At 42.0% G+C, this 11,091-nt stretch overlaps 1 protein-coding gene across 9 annotated transcripts in view; it reads left to right on the forward strand.

Annotated features, from left to right (window-relative positions):
* The window catches only part of RCBTB1 (RCC1 and BTB domain containing protein 1), a 146,415-nt gene that overhangs the window by 124,856 nt on the left and 10,468 nt on the right, over window positions 1–11,091 (forward strand). For all 9 annotated transcript variants that reach the window (XM_032294593.1, XM_032294589.1, XM_032294588.1 and 6 more), the window contains 5 exons: window positions 565–672; window positions 1,076–1,218; window positions 2,874–3,064; window positions 7,624–7,750; window positions 10,698–10,849. In XM_032294593.1, coding sequence (XP_032150484.1) covers window positions 565–672; window positions 1,076–1,218; window positions 2,874–3,064; window positions 7,624–7,750; window positions 10,698–10,849 — 721 coding nt within the window. The remainder of the gene's footprint in view (window positions 1–564; window positions 673–1,075; window positions 1,219–2,873; window positions 3,065–7,623; window positions 7,751–10,697; window positions 10,850–11,091) is intronic.

The following is an 11,091-nucleotide window of genomic DNA, read 5'->3' on the forward strand; positions in this document are numbered from 1 at the left end:
CTACTTACCTTCTAAACTAGCTTCTAATGTAGTCAGTGCCTTTTGCCTGGAATCTTTGCTGTCCTTCATTCTTCAGCCCTGCTCCGATCTCCACTTTCTGAAAAGTCTTCCTTAATCTTTCTTCCTAGAGCTAAAGCCTTCCTCCTTGCTGTTCTGCAGTGCCTTGATTATATGTCTTGTAGCACTTGCTACCTGTCTGCAGAAAATTTGCATGTATCTATTTCCCCTGTTAAACTGTGACCAAAAACTTATTCTTAGTACCTTTCAGGGTGTTCTGACATATGGTAGGTGCTTAATAATTGTTAGTGAGGCTCAACTTCCTCATGTATAAAACAGGAAAGAGTGACTTGCCCCAGACTATCTAAGTCATGGAGTAGAAACCAATGCCCAATTCTGTCATCTCCATCTCCAAAATAGCTTCTGTTTGAAGATCAGTGGCAGGAGCATAGAGTAGAATACAGGTGTTGGAAATATCTGATGTGTTTAGATGGACTGGTTTTTTTGTCTCTTCTTTCTTACCAGCAGTTTAAAAAAACTCATTCTCTCCCTTCTCTCCTCTCTAAGGTATATGGCTGGGGTTACAATGGCAATGGTCAGCTGGGCTTGGGAAACAATGGCAACCAGCTGACCCCTGTGAGAGTGGCAGCTTTGCACAGTGTGTGTGTGAACCAGGTATGTGCGGTGCCCTCTCAGCTAGCACTTCCTGTCTATCTTCCCCGCCCTAACTTGGAGAAATATTGGAGGTTTACTCTTCAGTCAGTCTTTTGCGGCAATATTTCTCTGTGCCTTTATCTTCCACATGTAATATTATATCTTCCCTAAATTCCCATGAGGAGAAGCAAGACTGTGGTATTGGCAAAACAGTCTCGACAAGTTAACAAAAAAAAAAAAAAAGGAAAACTTCAGTAGCCTAAGGTTTAGGCTTCTCTAATGCTTTTTTAATGTTCCAGCAAATGTCAGTCTACCCCTGATGATGAATTGGCATTCTGCAGAAGCTGACTATAGCCTTTAAGTAGATGTTCTCCCTGCCCTTCCTGTTTTCTTGCTAATGGTAACCATTTAAATTTACTTGCAGATTGTCTGCGGCTACGCACATACTCTAGCACTAACAGATGAGGGCTTGCTCTATGCCTGGGGAGCTAACACATATGGGCAGCTGGGAACTGGCAATAAAAATAACCTGCTAAGCCCAGCACACATCATGGTGGAGAAAGAAAGGTAACTTGGCTGTGCCGTGTCTTGGGACTGTATGTGAGATGTGGCCTTGGGACCGTGTGGCAGAGCTGTGGTGTTTGGCTTTGTAATTCTTCTGTTTATTAACATTCTCATTTTGGACAAAAGAGGTTCCCTTCCCTTCCCCCTTCACCCTTCCTCCAGTCCTTTTCCACCTTCCTTCTTTCCCCTCCCCCCTTCCCCCTTCTCTTCCCTTTTTTGAGACAGGGTCTCACCCTGTCACCCAGGCTGGAGTGCAGTGGCACGATCTCAGTTTACTGCAAGCTCTGCCTCCTGGGTTCAAGTGATTCTCCTGCCTCAGCCTCCCAAGTAGCTGGGATTACAGGTGCACCACCATCCCCAGCTAATTTTTTGTATTTTTAGTAGAGATGGGGTTTCACCATGTCAACCAGGCTGGTCTGGAACTCCTGGCTTTAGGTGATCCACCCCCCTTGGCTTCCCAAAGTGCTGGGATTACAGGCAGGAGCCATTGTGCCTGGCCTATACATAAGTTTTTTGAGTAGCAGCCAGAATGAACATGAAGTTGATATGATTCTTATGTAGCTTTCTGAAATAACCACCTGTGATTGATAGGCATGAACGTATCTTGGTACAATTACTGCAGCATTGCTGCTGGCCTTTTAGTATGGAAGATAGATAGGGTCTATGGCCATATTGATGTTTATGGTGTAGCATAAACTTTTCCTTTGACCCAAGTAAAACAACTTTTAAATACATCTGCTCTTGAAAGGACATTATCTGTTTAAATATTGATTTGATATAGTATGTGTTACTGGAATAGATGCTTGATGTTGTTCAGCCAAATTGTATGGTCTTACCTACTATGTCCTGGCATGCTGACTTCTGATTATGGGATGTTACCCAAGAAGCATGCTACTGAGAAATACAGTAAGTTTAGCTTGTTGTCCTTTTGGATTGGAACGTTCAGAGTCCGTGACCCCTCAGCCAATGCTTAGCCCAGTGAGTGTTCTGAGCTCTGGTAGGAGAGGACAGAGAAAGTTATATTTATAAAGAAATGGGCCAAGCATGGTGACTCACACCTATAATCCCCAGCACTTCGGGAGGCGAAGGCAGGAGGTACACTTGAGCCCAGGAGTTGGAGACCAGCCCTGGCAACGTAGCCAGACCCCATCTCCATAAGAAATACAAAAATTAGCTAGGTGTGATGGCACAGCTATGGTCCAGGAAGCTGAGGTGGGAGGATTGCTTGAGCCTGGAAGGTCAAGGCTACAGTGAGTTATAGTCATGCCACTGCATTCAATCCTGGGTGACGGAGGGAGATCCTGTCTGAAAGAAAAGAAATGGTGTTTAAACCAACACGTTTGTTAGGACATTTTGTCAGTGTCCACTTTCTTCATTTGCTTGGGTCTCTAGTCTGTTTTCCAAGTTTTCCTTGGCAGTTTGTGGTCTATCCTAACTCACAGTGAGCTGAGGATGAGAAATGGGCAGTTGGGAAAGGGGAACAGTGCTCTTGCCCTGATCTTTTGCTTTTGTTGCTGTGACTTGGCAGCTAGCATCCCTGGATCTTGGACTGTTGTTTTCTGAAGTGTTCCAAGCATGAATGTTTTAGTTGCCTTGTGTGGTGTGCTGTGGGCTTCTGTGATCATGCAGTGACATGCGTTTTTCTGAAAACTTTTCAGGGTGGTAGAGATTGCAGCCTGTCACTCTGCCCACACGTCTGCGGCCAAGACGCAGGGTGGGCATGTGTACATGTGGGGCCAGTGCCGGGGCCAGTCTGTGATCCTGCCACACCTCACCCACCTCTCCTGCACCGATGATGTGTTTGCCTGCTTTGCCACTCCTGCCGTCTCCTGGCGCCTCCTGTCTGTGGGTAAGAAAGTGCAGGGCCACCTCCACCCAGGAAGAATGGTACTACCAACTGACGAGTTTTCCTGTGTATTTGCTGGAGTTGGGCTCTCTTAAAATGCTTTATTCTCTATTAGCTTTTGTACCCTCCCTCTAATTATATACATAATCACATTCATATATTATGAAATATTCCCATGAACTTTAAATTTTCTCTCATAAGTGTTTCAGTTGATATCAAATTCATATAACATGCAATTAACCATTGTAAAGGGTACAGTTCAGTTGCATTTAGAACATTCATCATTCATAGTGTTGTGCATCCACCTTTTTTTTTTGAGATGGAGTCTCGCTCTCTTACCCAGGCTGGAGTGCAATGGTGCAATCTCGGCTCACTGCAACTTCTGCCTCCTGAGTTCAAGCGATTTTCCTGCCTCAGCCTCCCAAGTAGCTGAGACTACAGGCGCCCGCCACCATGCCCAGCTAATTTTTGTATTTTTAGTAGAGACAGGGTTTCACCATGTTGGCCAGGCTGGTCTTGAACTCCTGACCTCAGGTGATCCACCCGCCTCGGCCTCCCAAAGTGCTGAAATTACAGGCTTGAGCCACCGCTCTGGCCTGCATCCACCTTTTATGTCAAATTCTAAAATGTTTTTATCACCCCAAAAGAAAGCCTTTATATGTTAATCAGTCACAGTCCATTCTCTCCCACTTCCAGCCTTTAGCAACCACCAGTTTGCTTTTTGTTTCTATGGATTTACTGACTCTGGATAGTTCATACAAGTGGAAGCATACAGTGTGTGACTCATGTCTGGCTTCTTTTACTTAATGATTTTGAGGCCTATTGATGATGTAATATGTCTCCATATTTCACTCCCTCTTATGACTGAATAATATTCCATCATGTATATATACCATATTTTGTTTGTCACTTACCTGTTGATGGACATGTGGGTTATTTCCACCTTTGACTCTTGTGAGTAGTGCTGTTTGCTCATGCGTAAGTATTTGGGTAACCTGCTCTTAAGCACTTTTATTATACTAGATTTCTTACATAGCCTGATATAATACTAATCAAAAATGAACTTTCAAAAAAGTAAAGAACTGGCTGACTATGGTGGCTCACACCTGTACTCTCAGCACTTTGAGAGGCCAAGACGGGTGGATTGTTTGAGCCGAGACGTTTTAGACCAGCCTGGGAAACGTGGTGAAACCCTATCTCTACAAAAAATAACTGGTCATGGTGGTGCATGCCTGTAGTCCCAGCTACTCAGGAGGCTGAGGTGGAGAATTGCTTGAGCCTGGGAGGTCAAGGCTGCAGTGAGCTGTGATTGCACCACTGCACTCCAGCCTGGGCAATAGAGCGAGACCCTGTCTCTTTTTAAGGTGACGCATTAACCTCATCTTCTTTTTCTTTCAACTGATTTCAAATTCTTTTATTTCAGAAGGGCATCAAAACAAAGGTATTATAAAGGGTAGTGGAATTTGGGGTGATCTTTTGTTACATAGTCTGTACCTTTTCTGAATATTGTGTTCTTTAAGAGTCCATTATTGGCTGAAAAAGCTAGGATGTCTTAAAGCTGAGTAGCCATTTACAAGATGACTTTAATCTTTTTCTTTTATTTCTTGTTTATTTTTGCCTTTTTGCTAGCATTTTCTTCTGAGTTGTTCTTTTGTTTAAAAGCAGAGGGAATAAGTGGGTCATGATGCTTTGTGCTTGATTATGTATTCTTTTTTTTTTTTTTTTTTTTTGAGGGGGTTTTTCAATCTTGTTACCCAGGCTGGAGTGCAATGGCATGATCTCGGCTCACCGCAACCTCCGCCTTCTGGGTTCAGGCAATTCTCCTGCCTCAGCCTCCTGAGTAGCTGGGATTACAGGCACGCGCCACCATGCCCAGCTAATGTTTTGTATTTTTAGTAGAGACGGGGTTTCACCATGTTGATCAGGATGGTCTCGATCTCTTGACCTAGTGATCCACCCGCCTCAGCCTCCCAAAGTGCTGGGATTACAGGCATGAGCCACCGCGCCGGCGATGCTCTGTGCTTGAAAATTCATGTAGTTGGCAGTTAAGGTGTTTGAGTTGCTCAGCAATTGATATTGAAGGTTAGTCTTCTAATACATGTCATGCTTAGGTGTGTGAGACAAGTGGCATTGTCCCATCATTAGGTGACCAGTCATGGGCATGGGGGCAAGGAGATGCTTAGGAAGTTAAGCTTGCCTTAAAGTGAAACCAGGTGAACACTTCCTTTCAATTCATTTTGACAAGTTCTTTAGTATTTTTTTTTTTTTTTTTTGCAGTGAGTATTGTGATTGCAAAATAATTGGTTCACTGAATGGTACTGTTTGTCCAGAATCGCACACGTGTAGCATACCCAGCTGAATGCTACTTCTGTACACGTCCTCAGATTTATATATACTACTTAACCTGGACTTGTTATAAAAGGCTTTCCCCGTTCTTATGTCTTAAAATGGCACAGGCATTCTTTGAAGAACAAAGGTCCTGACATTTTATATGTTAAGTTTGGAAAAAATATGGTCATTGAATGTATCACCCAGACTGTCAGGGTCCCCAGACCCCAGGCCACTTGCCTGTACTGGTCTGTGGCCCGTTAGGAACTGGGCTGCACAGCAGGAGGTGAGTGGCAGTGAGTGAAGCTTCATCTGTGTTTACAGCTGCTCCCCATCACTCACATTACCTGCCGAACTCCACCTCCAATCCGATCAGCAGCGGCATTAGATTCTCGTAGAAGCGTGAGCCCTATTGGGAGCTGCACATGTGAGGGATCCAGGTTGCAAGCTCCCTATGAGAATTTAATGCCTGATTATCTGTCACTGGCTCCCATCACCCCCAGGTGGGGCTGCCCAGATGCAGGAAAACAAGTTCAGGGCTCCCACTGATTCTACATTATGGTGAGTTTTATAATTATTTCATTACATATTACAGTGTAACAATAATAAAAATTAAGTGCGCAATAAACATAATGCGCTTGAATCATCCCGAAACCATCCCCGTCTCTGCCCCTGTGCATGGAAAAATTGTCTTCCACAAAACCGGCCCTTGGTACCACAAAGGCTGGGGACTGCTGTCCTAGATAACTTCTTTCTCTTCCAACTGCTAAAAATCAAGAGTTTTTTCCCTCTCACTTTGTGATCTCAGCTGAGTGTTAGAAAGTCAGATGGTGAATTCACCCCTCTGAGAAGGATTTCTTCTCTGAAAGGACGTACTATACTTGTTGCCAGGAGCAAAGAGGAGAAGGGGTCATTTCAGCCTAAGACTGGATGCAGAAGTTGAGACACTGTTGAGTAGTGGTTTTTTTGGATGGGTTGGGTAACACTCTAGAGCCCTGGACTCTTGACCCATCTTAGTCATTTCTTTTCTTTTACTCACCAGTGATCCAGGTTACAAGGTCAGAGAAAGCCTGAACTGTGAGAGGTTTTCCACCTTTTCTGCGTAGCCAGGAGAGTTCTGCATTGCATGGGGTGGAGGGAGGGCTGTAAGTTAAGGTCACAGGGCTTAGGCAAAAGATATTTCCCTGGGAGATTGTGATGATAAAGCTTGTGGATAAACTCATTTGTTAAGTTTCAGCCTAGGTTTTAGCTGTTGTCCCTCCCCTGGGAGTTGCTCTGGTAACAACAGACTACCAAGGGACACAGGTTCATCCCAGGCTTGGAAGCTGAGCTCTTTGATTAAGACACTAATTTTTAACTCAGCTGTGGGCAGTTGAAACCTGCTTCGTGTATCCATAGCAGTTTGATTCAATGCCTGGTGAGGATCTCTGGAATTTAAAAACATTTCCCCATTAGGCTTTTTCTACTTCTTTTCTTCCTTCATACATATAAAGCACAAGAAAGTGTTGCAGGAATGTGTACAGTGTCTTTGCATTTTCTTATAGTAACACATTTCTATGTACATATAACCATAACAGCAATTCTTATCAGGTAAGGTGATCATGTGTTCTTGTAAAATTGTTTCCTTCATGTAGGTGTTGTTTCTAAGTGAATTTGTTCTGTTTAGATACCGAGTAAGGATTATGCATATAGTGATTTTTAGGGTTAACAGAGATGCTTAGATACCAGATACTTAGGAAAGAGTTTCTCTGCTTGAGAACATGACTGCTTAGCATTACCTTTTAAGTGGTAAGTTTGTTTCTTGCATCTCCTTGAGTTGGATGTGCTGACTCCTCAAAACTACCTCAGAGCAGAAAAAAGATATTCTTAGTGTTTCGGTCAAGGAAAACTGATAAATTTTTAGTCTTAGAAAAGAACCACTCATTTTGAGAGGGGGTTATATCGTGAGCTACCTATAATTTTTCCTTTAAAAAATACATATTTCTAATGTTTAACCATATAAGATGGCATTTGGTCTTTCTAAATACCATTTTTTGGTGGTTTTCTTTTGTAGTTTATAGATTCAGGATACTTTAATGCTGTAGAATTGATCTGTCAAATTAGGTATGAACTCTTGAAAAGAAAAAAAAAAAAGTGGAATTATCCAGTACGGTTATGATGATCTTTTTGAAGTCTTTCGGATCTTCAATCTGTTCCTTGAACTTTCCATATTAATATGTGTTTGTTGCCTTCAGAACATGAAGATTTTTTAACAGTTGCAGAGTCACTGAAGAAAGAATTTGATAGTCCAGAAACTGCTGATCTGAAGTTTCGAATTGATGGAAAATATATTCACGTCCATAAAGCTGTTTTGAAAATCAGGTATTTTTGCATGAGCTAAGAGACTTCAATAACTGTACTTTCTTTTTGCCACTTCTATTTCTTTGTTATTCCACAAAATGGGTGCTGATAAAAAAAAAAAAAGTAGCCTTTGTAGTAGAGAGAAATGTCACTACTTAATATTTTTGCAGATAGTATCAGTCCATTTCATGTCAAAGAGTTGTGTGTGTACACTCATGGAGCGTTTTAGAAAAAGCGTCCTGTAGGAGCTTAAGTATTTCTCTCTCTCTCTCTTTATATGTGTATGTAATTATTATTATTATTATTGAGATGGAATTTTGCTCTTGTTGCTCAGGCTGGAGTACAATGGCGTGATCTTGGCTCACTGCAACCTCCACGTCCTGGGTTCAAGCAATTCTGCCTCAGCCTCATGAGTTGCTGGGATTACAGATACACACCACCACAGACCCAGCTAATTTTGTATTTTTAGTAGAGACGTGGTTTCTCCATGTTGATCAGGTTGGTCTTGAACACCTGACCTCAGGTGATCCCCCCAGCCTCCCAAAGTGCTGGGAGTACAGGCGTGAGCCACCGCACAGGCCTATATTGTTTTTTAAACTAAGGATCTGTGAATACTCATTTCCATGAGAAAATTTGTTTATGCTATTAAAAAAAAATACAAAGGGTTGTTATTGAAAAGTGTATATGACCTCTTTTAATTAAAGATTCAAGCAGAAAGTTCTCATAGGAATACTGGGCTTCTGTTTCTAAGGGACATGTAATTACCAATTAAAGAAAGTTCTAGGCTGGGCTAATGGGCGTGGTGGCTCATGCCTGTAATCCAAGGACTTTGGGAGGCCAAGGCGGGAGTATCACATGATCCCAGGAGTCTGAGACCAGCCTAGGCAATATAGCAAGATGCTGTTTCTAAAAATAATAAAAAAGCCAGGTGTGGTGGTGCATTCTTGTAGTTCCAGCTACTCCAGAGGCTGAGGTGGAAGGATTGCCGGAGCCCAGTAGATCAAGGCTGTGGTGAGCTGTGATCATCCCAGGTGACAGAGCGAGATCTTACCTCAAAAATGAAAGAAAAAGTTTTTTAGAGATAGTAAATGGCAGGAGCTCCTTGTATAAATGAGGGAACTATGCATTTATTAGTAACTGGACTATTGCTCACAAAGGTTGCCATTGCAGAAAAAGGCACACGAGACCATTAACAAGTCTTTTTGGAAATTTAGTTAAAAATCTATTGGCAAAGAAATACATTTGAAAGGAACCAAAAAGTCCAGTGTCATTCTTTACCTAAGGAAGTGAATATCTGAACCACAGTATTACTTGAAAAAATGAACTGGAACTGTTTCAGTCTTTGCACCTTTGTCAGCCAGTCTATTCCTTTCATGTACAGTTTTCTGAGAATGAAATCCATGATTCTTTGCTTAGATAACTATTTCTTTTTTGCTTCTCAGGTAGAGTAATTTCTTTTGTAAGTGAAGCCATTCTTTTAGTATTCTGAATAGATTTTTTTTTTTGATTTTTTTTTTTTTTTTTTTTTTTGATGCAATCTCACTTTGTCGCCCAGGCTGGAGTGTAGTGGTGTGATCTCAGCTCACTGCAACCTCCACCTCCTGGGTTCAAACAATGCTCCAGCCTCAACCTCCCAAGTAGCTGGGATTACAGTCATTCACTAGGACGCCTGGCTAATTTTTGTATTTTTAGTAGAGACAAAGTTTCACTGTGTTGGCCAGTGAACTCCTGACCTCAGGTGATTGAGACTCACCTGCCTCAGCCTCCCAAAGGACTGGGATTACAGGCATGAGCCCCTGTGCCTCGACTCTGAGTGGATTTTCAAAATACTTTCTCTCTTTTTTTACCGTATCTCACTTTAAAAGAATTTTAAAGGATGATTTTTAGAAAGATATAACTATATTGTACTTAAGAAAATTCAATATTGAGAAATCAGTTTCTCATGCAGGTGGCTTTTTACAGTGTAGCAGGTGCTCAGGCTTTCTTGAAATATCTGACTATCCTAGTGGGCGTGAGTGTTTTATAAGTAAGTTTGTAGCAGGCCTGGAAAGAGAGGAAAGGGAGCAGGCAATGCACAAAAACAAAACAGGAGTGATAGCTGTTTTGACGATGAGTCAGAAAGGAAGAAAAATTGGTATGTCGAATAATGAGACAATCAGCTTGATGTAATCCAGTTAACATATAAAACAGTTTTAAGAATATACTGTTACATAAAAACAAATGAATCATTTTGATATTAATATGTAGTCAAAAGTTTTGAACTCTGGTTTCTGAATTTCTTTCACTTCATTGTTTAAAATGCATTTCTGTATGTTATTTTAAAATACAAAGGAGCAAAAAAAACCTTGGGAGCCATGAAATGGAAGCACCATGAAATGGAAGCAGTAGTAGAAGTGCTAGGTACTTCTAGGCTCTGTGTATACCTGTTAGTATTTAATAGGATATATAAAAAACGAAAGTGAGTGTATGTAAAAAGCATATGCAAAAACCACTTGCATGTGGAATATTTTTTGGGTGCTGAATATAGGTTTGTAATTCTGGTGTGTGCAGGCCCAGATATAGTAGTTAAGGATACTTCTTTTTTTTTGAGACAGAGTTTCACTCTTGTTGCCCAGGCTGGAGTCAGTGGTGCAATCTTGGGTCACTACAACCTCCACCTCCTGAGTTCAAGGAATTCTCCTGCCTCAGCCTCCTGTGTAGCTGGGACTACAGGCATGTACCACAATGCTCAGCTAATTTTGTATTTTTAGTAGAGACGGGGTTTCTCCATGTTGGTCAGGCTGGTCTCAAATTCCCGACCTCAGGTGATAAGCCTGCTTGGCCTCCCAAAGTTCTGGGATTACAGGTGTGAGGCACTGTGCCCGGCCCAAGGATACTTCTAATCTGTTTATCTGATTTTGTCAACTTAATTAGGTAACTTTTTTTAAATTGCTGCTGAACAAATAAGACTTTGGCTTTTCTGTTTTAGGTGTGAGCACTTTCGATCCATGTTCCAGTCGTATTGGAATGAAGACATGAAGGAAGTGATAGAAATCGACCAGTTTTCCTACCCAGTGTATCGTGCCTTTCTCCAGTACCTCTACACGGACACAGTGGACCTGCCGCCGGAAGATGCTATAGGTACCGTGGCGGCATTGGGATGGACAAGCCACGTGGTCCAGAATATACTTCCTCATGTTCTTAGTCCTGAAATGTAAAAAGCTTCAGGTGTATTTGGCTTTAATTTGGTGCTTAAAAACGGTTTGAAGTAAATGTCTTTAAAAATAGTGTTGTGTAGTTGTTGCGGGTAATAGTTACGGACCTAGTTTGTGACCATAGGCTTGTGTGTGTGTGTGTGTGTGTGTGTGTGTGTGTGTGTGTGT

This window comes from Sapajus apella, unplaced genomic scaffold (assembly GCF_009761245.1).
Source record: "Sapajus apella isolate SASKATOON/1434 unplaced genomic scaffold, GSC_monkey_1.0 scaffold32, whole genome shotgun sequence".
Lineage (NCBI taxonomy): Eukaryota > Metazoa > Chordata > Mammalia > Primates > Cebidae > Sapajus > Sapajus apella.